Source organism: Chionomys nivalis, chromosome 2 (assembly GCF_950005125.1).
Source record: "Chionomys nivalis chromosome 2, mChiNiv1.1, whole genome shotgun sequence".
NCBI classification, from domain to species: domain Eukaryota; kingdom Metazoa; phylum Chordata; class Mammalia; order Rodentia; family Cricetidae; genus Chionomys; species Chionomys nivalis.
In genome coordinates this window covers 20,252,277-20,279,430 of record NC_080087.1, presented here as the reverse complement: position 1 = coordinate 20,279,430, position 27,154 = coordinate 20,252,277, and the positions used below count along the sequence as shown (strand labels likewise).

General features: G+C 44.2%; 1 protein-coding gene across 1 annotated transcript in view; it reads left to right on the top strand.

Moving 5' to 3' along the window:
- Ust (uronyl 2-sulfotransferase) overlaps positions 1-26,435 on the top strand; it is a 286,573-nt gene extending 260,138 nt beyond the window's left edge. Inside the window, exon 8 of the mRNA XM_057762423.1 lies at positions 23,543-26,435. Coding sequence (XP_057618406.1) covers positions 23,543-23,826 — 284 coding nt within the window. The 3' untranslated portion in view covers positions 23,827-26,435. The remainder of the gene's footprint in view (positions 1-23,542) is intronic.
- Positions 26,436-27,154: the final 719 nt, after the last annotated feature.

Below are 27,154 nucleotides of genomic sequence, written 5' to 3'. Positions count from 1 at the left end.
AATCAAAAAGTGTCTTCCCCATCATGAGTTCACATTGCCTAAATCAACAATGACTCAACTGTGTGCCAAATTTTGTTAGTTGGTGAGGATTTTTTATTGTTGTTATAAATGTGATTCTCCTAGCACTAATTTTTTTTATCATCTTGTGCTATTTTCCTGTTCAGTGAGATTTAGGAGATCTAAAGCTGAGTCCCAGGACTGGCCTTTAGCTAAACTGTGGCTGTGGGAACCACGGCTCACGTGGGCTAGCATTAGCTAGTTAAGGCTCAGAGCCTATTTGAAGTTTGTTATTTCTGCTGAAATTGGTTTTTTACAGAAGGTCCTCTCACATTGTTTTCCTTCTTTCGGTAAATCTCATTTCTTACTAAAGATGGGGTGGTTTTGAGAAGCGAGGAGAAGGGTCTCCGTGGCCCACTAACATAGTTTAGTGAAGCAGGTTTTTTCTGAATATATGATATCCCACCACTCTGGACACAAGGAGGGCAAATGGGGAGGGGGCATTCAAAAGAGCGTGTGGATACCGAGAGGAACCTGGGGACACTGGCTTCTCTGCTGACTGACTTCTCTACCCTGGGAAGGGACCAGGAGGTACTAGGAAGCCCCACAGCGTCCCTGAAAGAAAGGACTCGGCTCTTGGGAGTGAGGGAACTTGTTCTAGCTCCTCTTCTCCCTAATTGCCTTTGGGGATTCTGCATTGTCACTTAAAGAGGTGCAGATTTCCCCTCAGCCTTTTACTGTCACCCAAGTCTGGAAGCTTAAAGTCTTTCGATTTTACCTAAAAAGAAGAACTCATCTCAGAAATCTGCTCGAGACCATTCTGGAAACTTTCCCAGCTCACCCTAGAAAACACAGATGCCAGATTTCTGGATGCCAGGCATGTGGCTGTCAGCAGCTCTCATTTCCTCCAGACCATAGTCAAGAATTATGTGATAGAGAATTAAAAAGATTTTTTTTTCTCAAATCCAAACATAGCTTCAACGCACTTATAATACATGCGCCTGGAGTATATCCTCACAATGCTATTTATGGATCTCAGAGTCCTATTTGGGGGAGGGGAGAATAGAATGGAGTCTACTTGGGGTAATCGAGTCTACTCACAGACCCCTTTTGATTGGGGATGTACATGTGTGCATGGTTAACATAGGCTATCTCAGAGCAGACTGTTAGTCAGTTTCCCATTACTCTAAGTACCCAAGAAAACAACTTAAGAGAAAAGGGAATTATTTTGACTCATGGTTTCCAAGATCTTGGCTTTGTTTTTTTTTTTGTTGTTGTTTTGTTTTGTTTTTTGTCTGCTTTGTTGTTTTGTTTCCTGTATATTGGTAAAGAAGAGCATTATAAGAATAAGAGCTCATTGGGTAGAAGGCTGCTCACTTGAGGGTTTCCAGGAACTATGCAGCAGGATGCCGGTGCTTGTGCTTTCTTCCCCCATGTTCCCTGGTGGTTTCTTCCATGCTTAACTGTCTGTGGGGACGCCTTCAGAACAGATACACCCGGAAGTGTGCTCTGCAAATCTCCCTGATTAGATAAGGCCCAGTAAAGCCTACTATTTGAGTTTCCAAGGCTAGACCAACACAACCGTTCCAATATCTATCAGAATGCGAGTGCTAGTGTTGCCGGCACAATCGATGTGGTGAGTGGTGTGGGGTCCCTGCAGGCTTCAGCTCCAGTGTTGGTAGTTGACTACCCATTCGGTGTCTTCTGAGTGGAGCATCTTGACTCCTTGGCTAGCTCTCTGTTTAGAGTTAGGAAGGAATTCTTTTCCTCCTGCCTTGCTTTGAAGCTCACCTTCCACACTAGTGACGGGAGCTCTTCTCTAATACGGATTCTGAGGTCACACGGAGTTGACTGACCACATCCTATGGCACATTCCCATTTGCTCTTGTTTATTTAAAAAATAAACCGAGAATAAAAATACATGCCCGCCCAGATTCAGATGCAAACTGAAGCCAGACATTATTTCCACACATCTGTGAAATGGAGCAAGCAAGCCAATGGCGTGAAATGATGCCTAATACTTAACCATGTTTTACTAGTTATTGCTAGGGCCAAATTGATGTTGACTTGGAGATACATGAAGAACGGTGCTGCGAAGACAGCCCCGTCTCTTCAGTGTTCGCCACTGAGGATTCTGCTCACTGAGACACGGTAGTCAGTTAAAGAGAACATTTTTTAAAGCACTTATATGGCATTTTAAACATTAAACGTCTTTCTGGTTTTCTGAAATCTAATCTTTTGTGCTCTCTCACCCATTTTTCGGGTAGCAGGCTTTAAACTGGCCCAGAATTTTTCCTGAACAATTCTAATCCTGGAGAGAAATTCAAGCCCTAAATTTCCACTTGCAGTGTGGGCACCAAACTTTGCTTGGAGAGCAACATCAACCACCACAGAAATGCAAAGCATGAAGATATCCATATTCATGCAGAAAGATAGGAGGGGCTGTTGCAAAAAAAGGGGGGGGGATATTTTTCTCAAGTAATTAAATTCTCAAAGCATGTGCTTTCATTAGTTAAAGTGATTCTCAGGATCATCGGAAAAACAAACCTGGGAGATGGCTAGTGATTGTTTTTTTAATGGAGAAGAAATTTGCCTAGAAGATTCCAGAAAACTGGAAAGCTCCTGTTTTAAAATAATGACTGCAATACAGCCCCAAAGGGTGAAGAGAAAGAGGCAGATGGTTGTACGAAAGTGGTACGTGGTGCAGGAAAGATCATCGAGCCAAATGAGTAAACAAAGAGGAAAAACACATTGGCTAATTGCTCAGAGGAAAAGTCTTCTCATCGTATGCCATGAGCCTTAACGGATTCCAGATGGTCTAGAGTTAGGAACATTCTAAAAAATAAAAGCATGAAAAAATGCATAAAAGTTTAAATGATGACTTTATGACAGGTGACCTTATGACAGGGTCTTGCTGAAATGTTTGGGTGGGTAAAGGCACCTGCCACTAAGTCTGATGACCTAAGTTCAATCCCCAGGACCCACACAGGAAGCAGAGAAACAACAACTGATTTCTGGAAGTTTCCTGTAGACTCCCTCCTCTGCTATGCATACACAGGCACAAGAGCATGCCTGCACAACGTAAATAAAATGTAATTTTAAAATTAAGAAAAAACAATAAAGCACATCTACATGTGCAGAGAGTAACAAATAGATATATTTAGCTCAGACTTTAAGCATTGAGAAAGAATTGACAGTCAGACGTGCAACCGTGATGCATGGCATTGTGTTGGTGTCGTGTTACCGAGAAATGAACTTTCTTTTTTCTGTGTCATGAAAGCACTAACAGATGAAAGTGGAGAAAACTCCAGTACTCACTAATATATTGAAAACTAAACCAAATCTCAGCAGTGACCCAGAAAATTGTCAGTCGGCTTCGTCTTTGCTATAAAAATTGCCTAAGAAGGTTTGTTTGGGCTCAAGGCTTCAGCCCAGGATCAGATGTCAGGCTGGGGTGTTAGAGGTTTAGGGGTACAGTACATCGGGGTGAGAGCCCATGCAGAGCAGAAGCGGGTCACCTCATAGCCAGGGAATGGAAGAAAAGCATAGCAGAGTCCCATGTACTCTCTGCAGGGCACACACCCACCAACCCAAAGACCCCCCACCCCCAAACCAGTGGCTCTTAGTCTTCCTAACGCTGTGACCCTATAAACCAGTTCTTCACGTCATGGTGACCCCACAACCATAAATTACTCACTGATACTTCATGACTGTCATTTTGCTACTGTTACGAATCATAATGTAAATATCTGGTATGCAGGGTATCTGTTACTTGAACCCTGAAGGTGTCCGACCCACAGGTTGAGAACTCCTACAGCCCCCCTCAAAGTTTCTACCATTCCCCAATAGCACAGGCTGTGCAGAGAACACTCAGATCATAGCAGAAGTCCACATTAAAAATGAGAGCGCATGTCTATTGAATTGCTATTATCTGTTATATGAGCAACTGCTAAGCAGTACAAAACCCCCAAGGGGAAGAATGCAGGGAAATGTCTCTGTAGAGGCACTCTATACAGTCTGGGGAAAAGAGTAATTTCCATGCTATGCATGTTATAATAATTTGTTGCTATCATTATTAGTTTGGAATTTTTGAGATAGACATTAATGTGGTCCCAGCTGGCCTCAAGCTCAGCATCTAACCAGTATCTAATCCTGCCTCTACCTCCCAAGTGCTGAAATTGCAGGTATGAGATGCCATGCAATTTAATTACTTTAAATTACTGGCTAACAGTAACTTAAAGCTGTGTAATATGAGCCTTCAGAGTGTCCTTAGCTGGTAAACTGAGGAACATCCTGGCTTTTGATTGTGGCCCTGGCTGTAGATGATTATACAGTTGTAAAATCTTATCAGATTGCATGCTCATGGTGTGTTAATTATACACATCCTTAATTCATTGATTTGTTCAACTTCTTGAGGATGAAAAATATGCCTGTATACCATAAGCCATCCAAATCAGTGCATAGAAGCTACTATCTCGTCATCATCATTTATGCCCTGGCAATGCTTAAGCATGCATGGGCCGCCCCTTTAAGCTTGTTGTCCAGTTGTTCCTATCCTGGGCTGTTGTAAGGAGGCCGCTAATTTGTTTCCTGGCTGCCTGGCAGCTCAGACCTGAAATAATCACACAGAAACTATGTTATTTAAAACACTGCTTGGCCCATTAGCTCTAGCTTCTTATTGGCTAACTCTTACATATTAATTTATCCCATCTCCATTAATCTATGTTTCACCACATGGCAGTGACTTACTGGCAAAGTTTTGGTATGTCTGTCTCTGGTGACGGCTCCAAGGCTTCTTCTCTGACTCTGTCCTTCTTTCTCCCAGCATTCAGCTTAGTCTTCCCCGCCCAGCTTTCTACCCTATCACAGACTCAAGACAGTTTCTTTATTCATTAACCAATAGTTTCACAGCATACAGAGAGGAATCCCACATCCTAGATGCTTGTGTTATTGTCCTACCCAAGGTTCCACAGTCTTCCTTTCTGCTGTCATCCAACGTTTTTTGGGCCTTCCTCTTCACCTTATCCTGTGCACTCCTCCAAGCAGTGCTATCTTCAGTATCGGCTGTCGTTCTGATAACATGGTAGAAGTATCTCAAGCGCCATTGCAGTAACCTGTAGTTTACTTCCTTCTGTAGATGGAGATGTTTCTTAATGTCATCATTGTGCAGCCTATCTCTTCGTATGACACCTAGAAGTCTCCTGAGACATGCTATCCCAAACACATTCAACCGCTGTTCTGAGGAGTGTTTCGTTGTCCAAATTTCAGAGTTGTAAAGAAGACAGCTCAAGACGAGCATCCCATATACTTGTAATTTTGTTGCTGTCGTTATGTCTCTTGCTGACCAGACCTTTCCTAGGGCCTGGAATGCGGCTCTCCCTATCCCTATCTGCCTCTTGACATCTGAAATAGTTCCCTCCTCTGAACTGAGGTTTCTTTCCAGACAAACAAAGCTGACTGTTTGCTTGAGGTTCTGATTCTTTATTACAATGTTAAAATCCTTGTGCGCCCTTCCCATGTGCTGTGTCTCAGTCTTCTCGTTGTTTACTTCCATACCAAGGGTTTCACTGACTTCCACCACTCTTTCCAGCAGAGTAGTGGAAACTACTATCTCAGTATCTAAAAATAAGATATTGGGAGTCAGAGAAGTAGTTCAGTGGTTAAGAATATTTCCTGTTCTTCTTTAGTATTTGAGTTTGGTTCCCAGAACCCACTCAGAGGCCTCATAGCCCATAACTCCAGCTCCAAGGGACCCAACGCCTTCTTCTGGCCTCTACCACACCTGTAAACATACACCAATACATACACCAAAATAAAAATAAATCTGTAAAATAAGAAAACAGTACAGTGGGTTAAGTAGATTTTGATGCTTCAGTGTGAAGAATATCACACAAGTAAACTAGCAGAGCAGGCCTCCAAAAACGTGTGATGTAGGTGTGTGTGTGCGTGTGTGTGTGCGTGTGTGTGTGTGTGTGTGTGTGTGTGTGGTGACATGAGGCATGGGAGGAAAGGACAGCAAACAGTGCTGCTAAGATGGTGCCATTGCATTTGAGAAACAGTGTAAGCACGAGAAAATGACAAAGTTGAAATACCTCCAAATGCTTGTGTTATTAGCTGTATATCTGGGTTATGCGGTTACCCCTGACTTTTAAACGTTTCCACGTATTATATCATAAACACATGGAATGTTAAATGTGGGGAAAGGTTCAGGAAAAGGATTTGATTGTCAGGTGGAAATGTCATAAAGGAGGTGAACACCCTGGATAACTCAGGCATTGCTAAGACACCTATATCATTTTGTCCCTTTCTTGCTCCCTATAAGTCACCATTGGCAGGTGGTGTTGACCAAGAAGGGCAGGTGAAGATGGCAGCCACGCAGGCACCATTCTGCATTCTCCGTGTGGTTTGTCGTTCTGCCAGATCCTCTTGCTGGAGATTCTAACCTTGCTTCAACACTTCTACTTTGATTCCACCAATCTATCTGCCAAGTTCTTGTCAGTGCGCCTTTAAAAACCCACCATGAGATGCACGTTCACGAACACATATACGCACACGCATGCAAACACACACACACAGGGTACTTCCTGGTTATTATATTGGAGGTATAAAATGTATGTAGATTTCAAACCCTGGCATACTATGTCTCTCTAGTCTCTCTAATAATCTTGCCATGTTTATCTTGCTGCAAACACCAGTGATACAGACCAAGCATAACGTCTGGAAGTTTAACCATTTGGGGCAATTGTGCAGATACACACTGGATGGTTTCACTCTATGAGGGAGCACATAGATCTTTCTCATTAGTGCATAACTGTCCTTAATTAGAGAACAAATTTCCTTCACTCTGTGGCAGCTAACGTGCCACCTTCTAAGATTAAAATGCCGGGATCACGGTTTAGCCAAACCAGATGTGAACAGTGCGGCTATTTTCAGCGCGAGGGACCAAGACTTAAGCCTACATCCTTTATTTGTTTTTAATTGAGTGATTACAGGTGGCACCTAATAAAGTCTCCATGCCGCGACATCGAGAGGGCACTGATTTATGAGGCTTGGTAGGTGTGGACAGTCCGGCTTCTGCTGGCATTCCATAGCACAATCCTGCAGGAATGCTAGAATGACATTTGCCTATTTACTCTTCCTGGTGACTGATGAGGCTCCTTGCTGAGAAGAAAACACCAGCATGGTTCAGGAGTGGAGTTAGGCCTCGCTGATACCCTTACATGAAGTATATTTTCAAAATTCCTTCAAAATTAAGTGACAAAAATAAAAGCCATGGACGTTTCTGTAGATAGAGGTTGGCCATCATCATCACTCCCCCGGGGAGAATAGAAATAACGATTCCAAGTCTTTATATGATGAATGACTAATTTTACAAAAATGCTGGCAATCGAGAGATAAGAGAGAAATGGAGTGTTGAGGTGAGCTGGAATGTGACTACCTGAATGTCCTCCTGACTCTTTTGCCCTGTATTCACGGTGTTTGCGAAGACCCACAAGCCTCAGAATGATTTAAGAAGCCAGAGCTCGGACAACAGCTAGGCATGTGTTTGAGCTGGGTGGGAGGTAGCTAAGACAAGAGTTTTAAGCTCCAGGGAAAGATGATGGGATTTGGAGTTGACAGGAAGTCGATGGTCAAAGGCCAGCCTTCATGGTGTGATGTGGATGTCTCAAGCTGGGACTAGGCAAACAGCAAGCTTTTCCTTTAACGGTCACTGAAATCCAATTGTAGGTCTTGTACAGCCATATCCATGGGGAAACAGTTACACTCATGGTTAGAGAATGATACAATAGCCAGTATTCCTACATCTGATCAGAAGAGATGTAGAAAACAGAGCTGGTTCCACCCAGTAAATACGAACATTCTGGGGAAAATGGACAGACCAACATAGAAAGCAAAGGGTCTTTGAATGGGTCTGTTTTTTCCTAATACCAGTTTCTGAGCATCTTTGGACATTTGATTGAAATTCCAATTTTATTGCAAAATGATATTCTGTATTTTTCCTCAGTTAAATAGCTTGTCATTCCTTAAGATACCAGGAATGAATTGGTTTTCTCAAATTACATGAATCAGGAAATCGGATCAATGGTTAAATGGTACAGTTCCTGATGTTCACAGGGACCTGATATGCCCTTTGTGTCTCTATCATTACATCGTCTTTTCTCTTAAATGCCCAGCTAATATCGTAGTAGCAGTGGGGGAATCTTACAAAGCATAACTGTTTTGAAGGCTTGTTATTTGTCAAGAACAGGCCAGATGCAAGACAGGAAAAGAAAATGGAAAGTCAATATATGGCCCACAGTGAAAGAGAGAACCAACTCTTGAAAGTTCTTCTCTAGCCTTTATATGCATAAAGATGCTTCTGTGTGTGTGTGTGCGCACACACACACATACACATGCATACACACACACAATAAACAAAATTAAAACAAAAATTTAAAGGTTGTACAGAAAAGAGATAACGTTGCCCAAATGGGACCAGGGAGATAAAAAATATATACGAAGCCTACAAGATATATTGTTCACAGTTTTAAAGAAAATATGGTCAATTATAGGTTGTATAGTATATGTAAGAACTACTCTGTGACTTTTGTAAAGCTAATGGATGCATAGATGGGGAAAATTCCGTAAATGTTCATGAATATGGTATAGAATAGAAATGTTGTCACTGGACTAGAAGTCCTTAAAATTTTGAAGAAGCCATGATATGCCAATAAGTAATTCCATGGAGTCAGTAATATGCGCTCATTTTTGATTGAATTTGAACTTGAATTCTTTTTTGTTTTAATTGGGGGATTAACATGTTTTTCTGGTTTCATGACAGAATACTAATGTTTCAACAGAACACATTGAAATGGAGAAGGATGTTTGTTACTATTCTGTCAATCTGAGTAACAGAGAGGGTCTCCAATGGGGAATGATTTTTTGGGGGACACTAGAGCACTGCTGTGTCTGTGCTGAATCTGGGTGCCATGGTAAATGATGACCAGCTTCAAAGAGGCAAAGATCGGGGAAGATTTTTTAAGCCCAAATGAGGTGGATTACATAAGACATTTTGAAACAGCAGTTCTTTGCCACAGGATCAACATCAAAGGCGGTGTTGTTCTGAGGCTGAACAGTCGCAGGCAGATGTCTTAGGGGAGTGTGTTTGTATAAAGTTTCAGGGACTTTTGCAAAGGATTGTTCTGACAGGAGTCTTCTGTGGCCACACTGTACCTGAGAACCCTTCCTTTCTAACCTCATTGACTAATTACTATATATTTTTTTTAGTTACTGGTTAGTGTTCATACAAGCATACAACTCCATCTATAGTTATGGCAGATTTTACCCTTCTTGGGGTCTTGTTGTTTTTTAGAACCAGTTGTCAAACCATTTGTTGCCTACTTTATGTAGCCCTAATGGCCACCCTATGAAGTAGATACTGTAATTTTGTTCATCTTGTAGATACAAGAACTATCTGCTTAGATCAGATCCACGGCCTCCCTCTGTCCTCACTGAGTTGGGAGTTGGTAGAGGCAGCACTAAGACATAGGTCTGGTTGACTTCTAACGCCCTGTCGTAGCTGTCACCTTCACTCCCTCTCCATGCAGAGAACAAAGAGAGGAGGTAAAGATGCATGCAGTACAGTACTTGACTGAGAAGTAGGAGTCTAGGACGTTTGACTCTGCTAAGTCCCTAAGAAGTCAGTGTTTCTAGAAAGCATGGTGATGCTGACATGGCTGTTCACTGACATCTCGACGTCTTAGTCTCTTTTTCAGGAGGCAAAGGTTTTAATGATTGGGATTATGAAAGTGACCACTTTAATAAGGTGTTTGCGAGGCCCTGCCTTGACAACAGTGAAGCCATTTGTTTCTAGCATGTCAACAACTTTGGCTTTCATAAGGGTTTTTTAATGCACAAAGGAATGGAATTTACAAAAGTAAACAATCCAAGCAAAACTGCTTAGTTTTTTTCTAAAATAGCAAAGCAAAAATGCAGACCCTTTTTGTCTAGTTGTTGCAAACGTCTGCTGGTGTCTTAAGGTTCCTTAGAATCTTTAAACAAACCAATAAATGATAAACTTAAAATTCTTCTTTGTACGCGAATCATTCTAGTTGCAAAGGTAGAAAAATATTCTATGGTGTGTTCACTGCTCAATTTAAAGTGAGTTGACATTCAGTAACATTTGTTTTTGTATTGTATGTTGAAATACATAGTCTACCAGAAACAAATGATTACCCACTAGTAGAAATCAACTTAAATTGTAGTTGGGTCGTTCTAAGGTGCTAAAAAGAAATGCTAGTTTTCAAATATTTTGCAAAAGCCTTTGTTACTCATGAGTATCTTTGAGCTGATGTGTTGTGAGTAGTAGCAAACGAAAACATTTCACACTAACAGCAAGTGTTGTCTATTTCCTTTAAACGTCTAGCATCCTTCCTATCTCCATGTTCATCTTCGTGTCTATAGACCAGGCTCATCTGTCATCCAGTGTTAGCATGACAGTTATGGGATGGCTTATCCATCATCTGCTGCTGTAAAGCATAAGCTTGAATTCCAACCTACTTCATCTATGCTTACATTAGGAAAAAGTAGTTATCCACGTATCTCTCCAGGCAGGGGATGAACTAAGGGTGTTACATGGAGCTGAAACCTAACTCCCTCTTAAACACTCCAAGTGGATCTTAAGAATTACACTGCAGCCACTAACATCTGGAAAATGAGATCTAATACACGGAGGCATGGTAGTCTCAGCGCCTTCAAGACATTCTTGTGGCGAGAAATGAATATTTGGAGCTCATCTCCAAGGCTGCTCTGAACAGTTGGTCCTGGTAGCCAAAAACATTAACACAGAGATTGAAATGATGCATCTGAAAATGACCTTCAAGAATCACCCAGCATGGCCTTGATGCAGCAGGAGGTATGATTCCCATGATCCTTTGTTGCCTCCGACCAGGACCAGCAAAACTTAAGAGCAGGAATGATACTTTGCATGCTCTGGCTCCCTCCACATGGTGCCCACAACTCCCTTCCTGGTGCTTTGGACTTTGCAGGGGGAATAGGGAGAGAAAAAAATAAATAGAAGTTTCTTGGACACTGGGCATTTTTGCAAATGTTCAGAAAAAGAGGGATGAATTAAATCTACTCACAAAGAAACCATGAAGAGATTTCATTCCCCTCTAACTTGCCAAGAAGTCAGGAGTTTGTTTTATTGTCATTTGTAAGTGCTAAGACATGGTGACTGAATTAAGTTGCATGGCATTTGATCCATTTGGGAGGAAATGGGGTTCGAGTTTTCAGTGCGCATGCTCATTCCCAGTATTGTTGGCTACAGCGTTTTATGTTCATGGCATCACAATGTGTTCACTGCTTAAAAAAAAAAAGACCCCACACGCATGCTAAGATTCTCCTGACTGTATCATGAGTACAGCAATGTGCACATCCATGGTGTGGCCACAGGACTCAGTGCTAGGAAACAAATGACTTCATATAGTCTTATAAAGAAATTATTGGGGGTGGCAAGATGGCTCAGTGGATAAAGGCTCTTCCCTCCAAGCCTGACAGCCTGAGTTTGATCCCCAAGACCCACATGGTAGAAGGTGATGAGAACCAGTTCATTCGAGTTGTTTTCTGACCTCTAAGCACATGTACACACAGAGATGGGTGGTGGTACCAGAACTCTATTTTAAAAGGTAACATGTAGTAGATTCTTTTTCTATTGTTTAGGAACTTTGTTTTCCAAAGTGACAGGTAACAGATTAATTTGTTAGTCTGCTAGAGGAAACTGGGCAGCAGAGAACAGAGGCCCGTGAGACAGTGCCACAACACTGCCGTGGAACCTGACGGCATTGTTCCCTGGACCAGAAATTGTTGGCAACTTTCTCTTTGGGTCAAAGAGGAAGACAGGGAGAAGGGACATTTTAAAATCAAGCCCATGCCCCCTCATCCCTGTATTTCTGTCTGAAAACTCACAGCCCTCACGGAAACTCAAGAGGTGTAGTTGTGAAGGTGTTTGGGTCCTTGCCATGGGGCTGTAAGGATTGTAGACAGCCCAGCGGGAGTCAGGCCCATGGGGACCTTCAAATCAATCACTCCGTGACAGGGCATCAAGAGAAAAAGACACTGAAAATCATCCATCAACCCGTGTGTCTAGGTGTGGTTCCGCTAGAAGGTGGGAGCAATTAGAAGTGGCTTTTTTATTGTCTCTTTAACTGTGCGTGGTTTTAAAAAAGAGAACTGTGCTCTCGTGAACCAGTTTCCATGATTCTATCGAGATGAGATAAAAGTATGGTGGTATGGAAGTAATGCCAATCCGCTTACTCAGTTTTAAGCAGTTGGGTTGTTGGTTTTAGAACATCATGAAACTTCATTTCATGCTCCAGTAAATCTGAAATGTAATGGCTTACAGCTTTTCCAGTTGAATTTTCTCCTTCGGACATCTTTGCTTTCCCATTTTTTGAATGCAGTCTGGAAGACTGCCTCGAATGATGTTCAGATTAAGCCTTCGCCCCCGTCCATTGCCCCACCTGTCTTTAAAACCATTCTCATGTGAGCCAGACATGATATGGCCTCCTAGTGAGAGCTAGGAGCATTTTTAAAATACCTCAACCCTTGTTTCTTGGCTTCTTCCAACCTGGGGCACGCTCCTCCCACCATAGGAAGCTGTTGCTTTGTAAGCCTTTTGTTCTTTTGTATCTAAGAAGATGGCTGGGGTGGGGTTATAAGCTCAGAGGTATAGTACTTGATTCCTATGCACAAGGCTTTTGGTTCAATTCCAAAAAAAAAAAAGAGAGAGAAGAAAGAAAAAGGAGGGGAGGAGGAGAAGAAAGGAGGGAAGGGAAGGGAGAAAGGGTAAGAAGAAAGGAGAGGGGAGGAGGGGAGAGAGGAAGGAAGGGAAGGGAAATGGAAGTCAGGAAGAAGGGAGGCAGGGAAAATGGAAGGAAGGAAGGAAAGAGAGAAAACGTGCAGGAAGAGACAAGGAAGCTGGCTCACGTCATCATAGTTCCAGGCTTGCACTGCAGCAGAAGTCTTTCTTGGCTGTCTGTCTTCTCTTTCACTAATGCCACAGGCTTCTGCAGCTTCTCCTAACCTTGAGCCTGAAAGCTCCACTCATGAGCTCTCCCCACCACCTTCATCCACAGCCTGCTGCTCAACTTCTGCATAAAACACAGCAAGGTTCCTTCCCCTTTGTTTTCTTGCTCGTTTGTTTGTTTTCACATTGGAAGAATGAAAGTGCTTCTTTTTTTCTCATTAAAATCTAGTTCTAACTGCAAATACATGTTCCAGCTACAACAAAAACTTTCAAAACTGTATGGCAAATTTCCTAAATATTTTTTTCTTCCCAGATTGCCTTTGCAAGTTTGCTGTGCCTGTAACATTTTTACAGTACATAAATGTTCCTATCAAACAATTGCCACTCTGTTTTGACGCCCCTATGACTTTACCATGCCATTGCTCCCTCAGATGGCCCTGGCATTTCTGGCACTCAGTTGGCAGTTTCAAACTTGGCGTAGATAAACAAATGAGCCTCCCCTGTGAGAGGGATTTGAACCCTCATTGCATGCTTTCTTAGGCTTTGCCTAAGGCACAGTTCTGGATGTGCTTATAAACACAAGGCCTGTCTTCTAGCACCTGTAGTGCAGATCTTATAGTTCATGGGGAAAGGAGCAGGCAATAGATTTGTTCCTTTATCTCCCTCCAACACCTGCTACACCAGGGCTCGGGAGTTGCCTGGGTCGAATGGATCAGATTTGCAGGGAACCTTGCACTCGCACTGGGAAGAACTGACAGCATCCTCGGAACTTCACCTCACACTCCCTGACTCGGGAACGGTTATTTTGAGTAGCACACTTCTCATTAACTTAACTTCTTAATGCTGGCCAGGGGGTTAAATATCTCCCTTATCTTGCATGTTCAGCTTCTGTGGCCAGCTTCATCATTCATGGCCCTTGAAGGGTTTATCAAAATTTCCCCATGGTTAACATTCCAGAGCAAGCATCCGAGTTGCTGCCTCTTGGGACTCACAGGTCAGGTCACTCGTCAAGACTGATGACAGTGATAGAGACAATGTTGAAACAAAACAAGCGCTCCAGTGGACTCTGTCCTAGCAAAAATCTACTTAGAATTACCACTAAGAGAAAAGGAGGGACTATTTCGCCTCTGTAGCTGTAATCACTGTGCAGTACAAACTGCCAGGAATTGCTTGGGTGTCACATGCTCTCTTGGCAGCCATATACAAGTTCATGGCTGTAGCTCTTTCCATTCGCATGGTCAATAGAGGCTGAACGGAACACTTTGGAACTTTAATAAGCCAAGCGATAGTTATGCAATGGTAAAGTAAATGCCTTACCATTTAGGGGAATTGTGTTACATAAAATTTATATTAATGTCATAGAGCTGATGGAAATGAAGCTTCAGCACTGAAAAGAAGAAAACTGACCCCTGGGCATCTGAATGTACACTGATCTCCGGGACACAGGGACCAAAGTTGCTTGTCAATTAGAATGTCATCTCATATTATTTAGAGTTGTAGAAACAAATGAACAAAAGCCCTGAGTAGAAGTGGTGTATTTATATGATGCTCAGGCATCGTATCTTAAAATGTGCTACAAATTACGGCTTGAAAGGCTGAGTCTGGCAACTCATGCCTATAAATTTTAGTTGTTAAAAGGCTGAGGCAGGAGGATTTCCATAAATTCCAGAGAAGCCTGGATATAGAGTGAGGTCTTGTCTTAAAGGTGTAGAAGGATGGCTTTGGAATAATTGATGATAAAAATGCATGCGATAATTTAAGTTCAAAATAGTATAAAACTAAATAAAAATAGAGCCAATACATTTTGTAATTCATATACATAAATAAAAACACTGAGGTGAAATGTGTTACTATAGTAATAATCATGGCTTGGTTAAAAGTCATTTCGTGTCTTAATTTTTCCATAACTTCCTAAACCTTGCCCGCCTATATCCATTTACGTTGTACAGATACATCTATGTCTGTGTATATAGATATATGACTCTTTAAGGAGAAAGCCGCTCCTGTCTCTTATAAAGGTTCAAGCTATAAAGCTGACGAAGAGTCCTCAGGCTTTATGATAACCTTATGTACAACTGCATGGGTAACTTGATTGCTGGAAAACATGATGGACCGCTATAAAAAGTCAGGGCGGGAACTTCCCTGTGGCTCTGTCATTGCCTGTGGGTGTCAGCCATTGACCTAACATCAGGGCTTGATTTCAGCAGTGAACTTGAGCTCACTGAAGGAGAAATGTGTCTCTCCAGGGGAGCCTCTTCAGCGTGTGCGTGTGTGCGTGCGTGCGTGCGTGTGTGTAAGAGAGACAGGGAGAATGTGCGCGCTAAGTAACACTAGCCTGCTAGAACCACGCAAATGCTGAGCAGTGAAGAGTTCCATGTCCCATCTACTGTCAGACTTCTAGAACTGTCCAAAACCAAAGGAACTTAGAAACGCAAGACTGAACTTTCTTCTCATCACCTTTGCTGCCTCTTTCTTTTCTCAAGACAGAGTCCCACTGTGTGGCCCAGGCTGGCCTGGAATATGAGATGCTCATGCCTCTGCTTCTTGAGTATTGAGATGATAGTTGTATGCTATCCGCTTTGTTTGACCTTTGTCCTGGTGTGTCCTCATCAGTCATTGACCTGGACCCCCCCCCTCCGATTCTGACACTAGACAAATTGACAGAAGTGCAAAGAGTGACAAAACCACACTTGTCAGTAACGATTTCATACACACACACACACACACACACACACACATATGGTATGTTCTATTGATAGAGCCATGGTGAGCCTTGCAGTAAGACTTTTTCTTCCAGACATCTTTTTAAAACAGAAATTCATTCTATTGTTGTTACCCCATGTCTGGGCTGGTGTCTGGCAGCAAAACACTATTATGAGAAGCATGTATGTGTGTTTCGGGTAACAGTCTTTCAACGCTTTTTTTGACTGATTTAGGAAGCAATTCACCCTCTGTCTACTAAACCTAGGTGTCAGGGAAAGTCAACTGCTAGCTCCCTGACCTAGACAGGCGCTAGGGTGACCCCGTGCACGTCCCTCTTGGCATGCGAATGGCACCAGAAGGGACGGAGTGCCACTTCCAGCCGAATGCACTGTGTAGCTAGAAGGCTGCAATTATCAACTCTGCAGATCCTCAGGCCCCTGGTCAGCCTCTGCAGGTGCTGGTGCCCTAGGCTATCCATTGGTCCAGAGTATTCACCTGACCCAGCAACAGATACACATTCACTTAGCACAAAGGCACGCTTGCTGCCTCTTCTTGCCGCTTCTCCGATTTTCTGTTGAAAGGAGGTCCACCAGGTCTGGGGGCGGGGCAAGGATTCCCAGGTGGTGGGGGGGGGTTGTTTCAAGTCTGCTCCTCTGTCTATTGTTTGCGCCTTCTCAAGGGTGAATCTGTGTCTCCAGCTCTTACGGGTTCTCATATTCTTTGCATTGGGCTTAGTGGGTACACAATACAGCATCAATATATGGGTGCACTGAGTACATGCACGTTCTGGCCACTAATGACCAACGCCATCGCCCCACCACAGCTGCTGCCCCTGCCACATACCCTACCATGGCCACTGCCTCCTTAGCCGTTTTGGCAGATGCCGAGATATCTGATGTGGAGTTGAACCGTGCAAGTGGGAGTCACTCAAGAAGGCCACCCTCTGGCTTTAGAGCCTGTGGAGCTGAGATCTACCTGTGTGACATCCCGAAACCTACATGCCCCATGGAAGGCCACTGACCAGCTAGCTTCCACCCCAAAACGGGCAGTGCCCTGCTCTCCATGGACTTTCGGTGACCCACTCCACACAAGACAAGGACATTCTCCTCTTGGTTTTTTATATCGAGCCCCCGCTTCCAAATATCAAAGCAGCTTTTGAGTGTTAAAAATCCTTCATTTTCCCTCATCAAAGGAGTCTTGACGTTTGGGGGGAATGGAGAAAACCATGTAATTTGCACTGGGCGGCACAGAGCAAAGGTTCTCTTGAAATTCAAAGTGATCTCAACTTAATTTTTGGTTATTTATACTTTAGATCTGAAATGAAGACCAAAAAAAAAAAAAAATCCCTGTTTACTTTACCAACCTTAAGCTCGGAGACAGCCGGCCCTGGAGTGACTTCTCCCCCGCCCCCCTTTCTCTCTTAATTGCCATACCTCCAAGAAGCTGACCCTAACATGCCATCAATCACGCGAGTGGCACATCAAAAGCTGCTCCTGTCAGCCCCGCCCATCACTGTGAAGTCGAAGTGACACACATTCATTTCCGCTGCTCGCAGCTGCAGGGCAGCCGGGCTGCCCTGCAGTTGTATTTCATGTGTCTGAACTGTGTGGCCGCCCCGCATAATTCCGGAAATGAGTTTACTCTATCTGTGACACACATCGTGTTCACACGGTTTCCGTGGCAGCCAGCATGGTGCAGAGCTCTGCAGGAGTTGCTAGCATTGCAGATCTGGGGTGCGCGCCCTGTTGTTGCGCCCTCAGCCCTGGGTTCACATACCCTGTGGCCCCCTAAGCCCCGGGGCGCATGCTCCCTTGCTCCCTCAGCTTCCGGGCACATGCCCTGTTGCTCTCTCTCCCACTGCCTAGTACACACCTGACTGTGACTTTCCTCACAACCTGCCACCTGAGAAAGTGTGCTTCTCTTTGCCTGTTGGAAATTTCTATATGTAATCTAATCTGGGGATAATAAAAATGCAGATTTTAAAAACAGAACGCTTGTTAAGCGTCAGGGCCTCTTGTCAGGCACTGTTCAGCCAACCGGAAGCTGAGAAAGGATGCCTGTCTTTTGATGATGCTTGCCCCACCCCCAGGAAAATCTGACCTCACTTCAGTTCTTATGAAGCTCATATCCATTTCTTGCCCATGACCTCTGCAGGAACAGGTTAAAACAAGTCTGGATTGGAGCGAGGGGCGCGTGGGGGGGGGGGGGGGCGGCTTCACGTCACTGCGCAGTATTCATTCTCTCGAGCGGAGAAGGGGAGCCACAGAGTCTGTCCAGCATCAAAACACAGCTCCAGTCAGCAGCAAGGTTTGGTTCTTTTACACTGGGTTAACCATCTCCGAGGTCATAAAGCAAGGCCTCTGTCCGCTGCAGCTGAGTTTACACTGCTTGCTTCCAGATTGTTTATCCTGGCCCAGAGTCAAGGCAACAACGTATTTCCATTATACGTGTTTGACAGACCAAGAGGGGTGGGAGGGGCGCTGCAAGCGGCAGGTTTGTGATTTCTTTTTTTTTTTATTTACATCAAAGGAACTTTTGAGAGTCCTAAAGATTATGAACCAGTCTAAACATCATATCATGTCCACGCAACAGAGGTGGAGAATGTTGAGGCTTTTGCCAAATGTCCCGATCTGGGTCAGGAAAGCCAAATCCATTCATAGCCTCGGCTGGAGTTAAACACAATCCTCCACACAAGCAAGGTTGTTGGAGGTCAATATTTGTTATCATGTTTGAACAATGAATGCCTAGTGTGAGTGGGGTGTCTCACTGGAAGGACAAGGTGTCGGCACACAGAATCTGCACATTTTGCAGTGTCCCCGCAGTCCACACAGTGGTGACATGATATTGAACCAGGGTGAGGTCCCCAACGCCCTGTAGGACTTGGTCTGTGCTGGGTAATTCTTCTGAAAGCTCTATTATCCGAATATGCTCCCTGGAGCCTGGCGCGACATTTTCTAAAAGGAAATAGGGTTGATCAAAAAGTCTCTATTTAAATTAAATCCACAGCAGGCCCCTTGGCACATAGAACCAAATGGGTGTGATCTGAATGAATGTTCTAATTCTTCTGTTTTTGCATGTGTGTGTGTGTGTGCATATGGGTGTGTATACACATGTATACAATGTGCACACATGTAGAGAGAGGCAGAAGTTGATGCCAGATGTCTTCCTCAGTTCCTCTCCATGTTATTTATTGAGACAGGGTCTCTCACTGCACCCAGAACTTAACAGTTCAGCTAGTCTAGCTACCAGTGTTCCCTGAGAATCACCTGTCTCAGCCTGTCTTATAGAATATTATTTTAAGATGTGTTAGATTTGTTTGTGCTATTGAGCATTTGTTTAATGATGCAAAGATGTGTTGCATTCCTTCATGTTGCTTTTGTTTAATTCTTTGGAAGTGTGTTACTTTGCCTGTCTAAAACACCTGATTGGTCAAATTAAGAGCTGAATGGCCAATAGCAAAGCAGGAGACAGGATAGGCGGGGCTGGCAGGCAGAATAAATAGGAGAAAAGGGAATTGAGAAGAAAGAGAGATCAAGGAACGAGAGAAAGAAGACAAGGAGATGAGGACACTAGGGGCAGGTCACCCAGCCTCACAGCCACCTCAGAGAAAGAGTGAAAGAAAGTCAGATAAAAAAAGCCCAGAAGCAGAAGGTAGATGGCACCATCTAAGTTAAGGAAACCTGGCTAGAAATAAGCCAAGCTAAGGCTAGGCATTTATAAGTGATAATAAGCCTCTATGTGTGATTTATTTAGGAGCTAGGTAGGAGATCCCCAAAGAGAAAAAAATTTTTAAAAAAACCCGCACCCCAGAGCACTGCAAGTACAGGCAAACTGTCCCTCCTCCTCGGCTCTTACATGGGTGGTAGGGATCTGAGCTCCAGTCCTCACTCGTGGGCCAGAAACATTTTCTTGGGCCATCTCTAAAAAGAACATTTTTCTTGTGCTAATGATAAAACAACATGAAAAAGTATTCAAAATGATGTCCAGACAAATCATTGAAAACAACTGATACAACAAAAGAGTCACACAGATGTCCCTCTGAGCAGGGGTGCACAGATTTCTTCCGTCATTGCCTACAGTTATAATACACCCAGTTTATTCATTGTAATGTGGCAGCGACACAGGTCTGTCTGCACAGATGTTTAAGTTTGTGCAAGCCACCCCTTATGGTAATTCTTCAGCCTTACTAAATTTGTAAAAGTGACCTGTCACCATTACATGGTTTCTTCAGCAGAAGGGAGGAGAGGAAACAGACTCCACAGCCTGTCCAGGGCAGCCATGACTTCCCCAGCCTAGCTCAAGAAATCCACTTTCTAGACATGGAGTTTTGCTTAGGGGAGAACCTCGAGTGAGAAGGGAATTTAGCAAGCAACAGCCTATGTCACGTCAACACCCAAAGTTGCCGCTGGGGTTAATCCAGTCTTACCGATGGATTTCAAATGCAGGTTTCAAATGAACAGACTCCCGTGGATTGTTGTTACGTTCCAGGCATGGAGATGGGCACTAGGGAGGGAACACTGAGAAAGACACAGTCCCTTTCATTCTGAAAACACTGCTGCTGGCTGCTACCTTTTTCAGCAGATCCTCCCAGGATCCCCACAGCGCTACCTCCCCCCACCCAAGTTAGAACACTCAAGCCCTTCTCTTTGAGCAATCCCCTTAATGCCAGAGCACACACTGGGCCTGGAGAAGTGGGTGGTTATAGATTCCACTCCATTTGGAAATTAATAGCCTGTGATATAGCCAGAAGGTGCTAGAAGGGAACCAGAAAGCCCTCTTTCCAGGCTCAGGACTTCACATACTAGGTTTATCACCTTGAACGAGTCTGTCAGGTCCTTGGTGCTTGCTGGTGAACTGGGCAAACAGGAGAACTAAGGTAGGCAGATATGAAAGCCTCGTCTTTGTGCAAAGTATTTAAAACAGGTCCACCAGTTCTGGCTTGTGACCATGGAGAGGAAGTGCTGATGCCAAGAAGCAAACCAGAATGCCCTGCCTTCCCCTACCCATGGCCCCTGGTTCTATGGGAGGGGGAGGCGTCCCCTTAGCCTGGGAGATCAGCTCCTCTTTAGTGTGGTTGAAACTTGGATCAGCTTGTCGGACTCTCTGACCCAACTTCTGACTCCTCTGTTTTCCGTCTCTGTGAGCCTGAACAGGACCCTGGATTCCAGAGAAACGTCTATAAAGGTGGTAAATGACCCCATAGCATTGGGGATGGGGGTTCACAGGAATCGAAAATGTGTGTTCATGTCTCACAAAGCCTGGCACGGGGCAAGCTGTCGAACGTCTGTAGGTGGTGGTGGTGACAATGTCCCATTCACTTTCCACGGCTCCCGCACCTGGTACCAAACAGCTACTCAATAAATATTTGCAGAGAAAGGGGTGCGAGGTGGCAGTGGACACACCGAGGAGCTTGATGGGAGCACTCACATAAAACCCTTGCTTTCTAGATGTATAAAACTCAGAGTTTCTAAGCCTCTAGAGCAGGGGAGCTGGAGAATTTCTATAGCAATGAGGCAGGTGACATAAAATAACGAGCTGCCACTTAGGGTCTGAGTACACCATCTCTCTCAGGGGTATGGATATGCTGAGTTCCATAGCCTTCCTCTAAGAAAGGCCAGAAATTCATATTCCACATGAACTAGACCAAGTCCATAGAACTAAGTGAAATTCTGAACAAATATTCCATGAGCCAAACGCACTACCGGACTGATCTTGGGGTGGATTTCCCGCCCCCCTCCTGCCTTCGTGGAAGGTGTTTTGGCTTGGATTCTTCGTTTGTGAATGTCCCTAGAGAGCATGACAGTCACACACCCCTGGAAGTTATCAAACAGTGCCCACGGGTGAGGCCTTCACTTCCCATTGGTTATATTCTGGCATGCGGGATTGCTACAGCTAGCAAGTTCAAGACCAGTCTGGGATACCTAAGTCCTTGCTGTAGCCCCACCCCAAGAAAAATGGATTGTGTCTCTGTGTATGTGAGAGAGAGGGAGAGGTGGGGTAACTGATTAACAGTGAGCATCACTGAACGGACAGGTGGATGAAGCAAAAATTGGACGTCAATGTAAAACGGGAGTTTAAAAATTCAAATAAAAAAACTAGCCCTCCTAAGATCTCTGTGAGGCAGCTGTCATTGTCCATCATGTTTCACAAGGGCACTTAGAGGCGGGGCTAAGGAGAGTAACACACTGAGGAAACAGAAATACACGTGGGGATCTCCTGTCACCCGAGAGATGGAAATGGAAAATTCCCCTTTGCTTTCTCTGCCTGTTCAGAGGAGTTTGCAGATGACAGACAGACAGACAGACAGACAGACAGCCTGGACTCGTGTTTATTATGGCCAGTGCTTCCCAAAAGTGGGTACAGTTGTCAGGACAGTGGGGTAACTGTGTGGGAAAGCCCCTTAGGGTCTTTCTGCAGATTTCATTGCCTTATAAAACGTGGATAAAGTAAGGCCGTCTGAAGGAATTTGAGTGGAGTCCCCAGAGCCAGGGCTGCCCAGGAGCAGATGTGGTGTACCGGACTTACTCCATGGATACTATTAAAATGTTGCTAATTCTACTGAAGCTTTTGGTTAAGAGACTTGATGGAAAACAGTTCCAAATGGTTTCATACCTAGTAATAATTGTGACTGTTATTTTAAGAGCAGTGTACTGTGTTAAAATTCTTTGCTGGCTGCTAGGACGGTTACAGCCTATTGACCTACCTCCCACAGAACTCATTAGGATGACCAGCGTGTGTCCCGTGTACTTGCCTTTGGGATTTGGGGGGCTAAATAACACCCACTTTCTCACGCCTGGGTTCTAAGCGAATTGATAAATGCACACTGGAGACATAGAGATGCCAGTCCAGATGCCAGCCTTGCATGTGAGGGTTGACAAGAAAATGACTTCACGTGTGGCATGAAGTCCTGAACCACCTGACAGGATGCGCCCTCCCAGGCGCAACTTCTGAGTCTCCTCCTCCAGCACAGAAATATGAAACCCAGGCATAATCTACATGGCTTGCCTCCCTGAAGAGGGGTGGGAGCAAGACACCAGGAGCACTGAGTGAGAACCCTTCCCTGGGCAGAAGGAAACAGCTATTCCCCCACCCCGAAGTTTATTTTTTTTTGTGCCTACATTTTCTCTTTTCCTACTTCTCTCAAAAATGTAACCAATGGCTGCATACGTGATTTTTGTCACATTCTTCAGATTCGTTTTAGAGCGGGTTGGCTCAAATAATTTAACTAATAAATTAGGTAATAAAATCACAAGAATATAGCCTGATGTTGTGATGCACACCTTTAATTCCAGCCCTGGGACTGAGGCAGAGGGTTCAGAGTCAGGTGACTCTCTGCGGGTTAGAGCCAACCTGGACTACATAGTAAGCTCCAGGACAGCCAGGACTACATAATGCAGCCTGTCAATAATAATAATAATAATAATAATAATAATAATAAACAAGAATATTTTCTCCTTCCTCTTCCTCACTCTCTCCTCCAGTGTTCATGTATTTGTTTTCATTGACATAGGGTCTCATTGTGCTAACAAGCTAAGCGTCAACTCCAGTACGATCCTCTCTCCTGACCCACTCAACCGGCTGAGCCTACCACACCTGCCTTTTATTCCGTTTAGAACACACTACAGGAGATCATAAACAAGTGAATTCTCTTTCTCCAGTCAAGAAATGAGACACCTTGCCATATCCCATGGGGACATCTTCTCCTCTTTGTTGGATGTCCAATACCAGGCATACACACACACACACACACACACACACACACACACACACACACTGGTTACTTCTAAGCTAAGGCTTCACGGATAGTCACTCATGGGCTCCCTGGTTCTTTTCCAGAGCACAGGAAGCTTGGCAACATGACTGTGACCGTGAAGAAAACGGTCCCCTCTCCCGAGGCCGTGCAGATTCTCTACCAGAGAATGAGGCTGGAGTATGAGTTCTACCACTACGTCAAAGAGCAGTTCCACCTGCTGAAGCGCAAGCTCGGACTGAAGTCTCGCACCAGCCGGCCCCCTCTGCGACCACAGTTCTTCATTCCTACCCCTCTGGAGACCGAGGAGCCAATTGACGACGAGGAACAAGATGACGAAAAGTGGCTAGAAGATATTTATAAGAGGTGATCCGAGCGTGACATCACCATCGTGGCTGTGTCCCCCATTTCCAGGAAGTTCTTTGGGAAAGAAAAATTCTGAAGGGACTTCCATTAATGCTCGGTTGCATTAAAAAGAACAAAACATTCCCACATGTTGGGGTCATTGGGAGATGCCCGGTTTTGCGGGTTTTATTTTATTCTGTGTTTTTCTTTCCTTGCCTCCTTGAGTCTTTCCCAGTTACACTAGATTGTTCACAGAATGGCCTCCCATCCTCTGCCCACCCCTTACAGTAGGAAAGAGAAAGAAATATCTCCTCCAACCCAGGCGTTTTGTCATTTCTAAGATGTCTTGAAAAGTATTGCTTCCATTGTAAAGATATTGTATCCAGCAGTGGAAACAAACATTTCAGACAGAGAGGAAGCATCTAGGAGTAGAAGGGGCACTGATAGGAACATGGGGGAGGGTACCCTGGTTACCGAGTATCTGCCCACATGGGTAGGACACTGCCTCTGGTCTATCTCAGGGGACACTGTCACCAAGAACAGAGTAGGTAGTTATCAACTGCGAAAACAAGACAGCTCTGGCACCCACGTTCCCAGCCAATCAGAGCTGGGGAGGCTTGTCAAGATCAAAGCTCGTGCATGTGAGCTCCATTGAGACTTTCCATCTGCACGCGTCGCTCTGTTTGGAAGGAGCCTAACGAGGTATGACGTGTGCTTGCTATGTCAAGTGCTGGCAGGACAGATCAAACGAGGGCCGTGTGGTATCAGGAAAAGGCTGCAGCCGTCTGAAGCCTCTCTGCCCTCTGGATTCTTACAAGTGGAAGGGCAGAAACTGATTTACCTTTGGCCTTGATATCTACGGCAGGAACCCTAAGCTTGCCTGTATGCCGGGCACAATCCCCCAAGAACACACATAGAAAAATTGTGCTTTATGGAATTTGGTGTCTTCTATAACTTCTAGACCGGAAAGAGCTGCTGTCTTTAGTAACAAGTCCCAGGAAAACAGCAGTAGAATAATTTTTTATGGGACCTGCTTGCTCCTGATAATCTTCCCCAGGGACATGAGTGCCAGGAACAGAAAGACTTCCGGATAGGACACTGCTCGACCATCTTTTGAGTAGGTTGGTGCCCCCTTGTGACATGAGTAGACACTGGCCAATCCTTTTACATCAAAATATGCCGTCCACTTCTTCCCTCCCGCCAACTCCCCACCTTCCATGATACTTCCGGTCCTTTAATTTCTGAATTGTGTTTATCTTAAAAAAAAAAAAAAAAGTCCTGGAAATTTACTTTCTACCTGGTGGATATTGTGCAGTTGAGAGCCAGAGCCCAGTGGTGGCAGCAGGATGGACATTGGTGACAACTTGAGTCGGCCTCGGGTTCACCCCAGAGCCAGCCCTGGAAGAGCACTAGCCAAGGAAGTTAAATAAACAGGACTCTGACTTGACACAGGTTCCATGGCTTCTGCTTTGCAGAGACCATCAAATCTCCCAAGAAGTTTTTCCTTCCATCACTGGCACTGGACACTCACCAGTCATTTGGAAACTGTCCAGTGTGTACGGAAGCTACTTCATCACAAAATGCATTAAGAAGACTCCAGCCCGCTGGCATCCAGGGAAGGCAGGAATCATAGAGACTTAAGTCCAATACTAGCTGCTCATGAGCCTCCTTTCTGCCTCAGGGAACTGGGACAGGAAGTAGATAAGGGGAAGTTCACGGAGGGGGAATATCCTTCGTGCTCTTCAGAGAGACCTGAGCCCTTCTGTTAACCAGACTTTGAAGAGCAGCCTAGAAAACAGTTGCGTGCTCCAAACTAGGAGAATAGCAGCGGTGAGGAGCTTTGTAAGTCATATCCCTGACATTACAGAGACAGAGTGACGGTTAGCTGGCCCACTGTGCAGCCTCACAATCTAAAGATCAAGCTGTATTAGCTTGTTTTTCCCTGCCCTTTTTAAAACACCAGGACAGCTGGTCGCTCTTACAGGTCCCCTGCTTTCTAGAAGCTTGCACAGCACTTGCTGTGCTCAAAGACATTTATTCTTGCCCACAGTCACTGTCACTTCACAGGAGAGGGGGCTAATATTATTTTGTCCCAGCACACGACCCCTAGATCCCAGAAGTCAAGGTACTTCATCAGTCCACTTGGGCCCTGCCCCAACATAGTTTGTACTTCATGAAATATATTGTACATTTTACATAGTTTAATTTAAGAAGAAAATACATTTGAAGCTAGTTGGTCTTTGCCTTATTTATTATAATCTTTCAGCACATTCCAAGGTTTTAGTTACTCAGGAAGGAGTTAATTAAAATGATTTTATTTTGGTCAGATGGATGTTTTTTAAAAGGAAAATTATTCTTATGAACCCTCAGCTGACTTCCTTGAACGGTGTAAAAGTGCTTATCCGTTGTTTTGTTGTTGTTGTTGTTTAAGGATTAAAAAGTGGTGTTTGACCATGATGGGAATTCAAAAATATATATGGAACTAAAGCATTAGCTTAGCTAAAAGAATAGAAACCATCTGTGTTTGAGGTGAAGTGTTCCTTAACTTATTCATTACCCATAGAAATAAATGAATATAAGTAAGTTGACCTTTTTTCTGTTATTTTAATAGTTGGAAATTAAAGACTTCCCTCTTTCCTCAAGATGTGTTGGTTTCCTTTTTTTAATGTGTGTCCTTGAAAAAATCTATCAACTCTCATCCCTGTAACTAGATGATCCCCTCAACAAAAAATTCTAAGCCCCCCCCACACAAATAAATGAATAAATAAATTAAAAATCCTTGCTAAAATCCTTGAGCCAGCCATTCATGCATTTAGTTATATGTGTAAAATACTAAAATATTGGCTCTATTTCTATGTGCGCTGATGGGCTTAGTGTCCTGCTGCTGTGTCTACATACCCCGCCTGTGGATATAGTATTAATTTTAAGTTGCTATGATAAAATACAATGCCCCAAAGCAACTTAAGGAAGAAAGACTTAGCTCGCGGTTCTAAAGGGTAGTCCATAATGGTGTGGGCAGTATTGATAGTAGGCGGGCATGGTGGCTGGCGCAGGACGCTTACATTACATTTTATCAGAGAGGAAGGAGAGCTATGCTCTAAACTTCCAAAGCCCTAAAGGGATGTACTTCCTCTAGCAAGATGCACCTCCTTAAAGGTTCCATCACCTCCCAAAACAGTCACCACCAACTGGGGACCAAGTCTTCAAATACATGAATGTGAGGGTGGGGTCGGCACACTTCTTTCTCATTTTAACCACCGTATCTGCACTGTTTACTATAGCATAGGGAAGGAAGGGCGTGCCGCATCTCTCCGTGTGTGAGCTGGCTGGAAGCGTAGGCGTGCAGAGCCTCA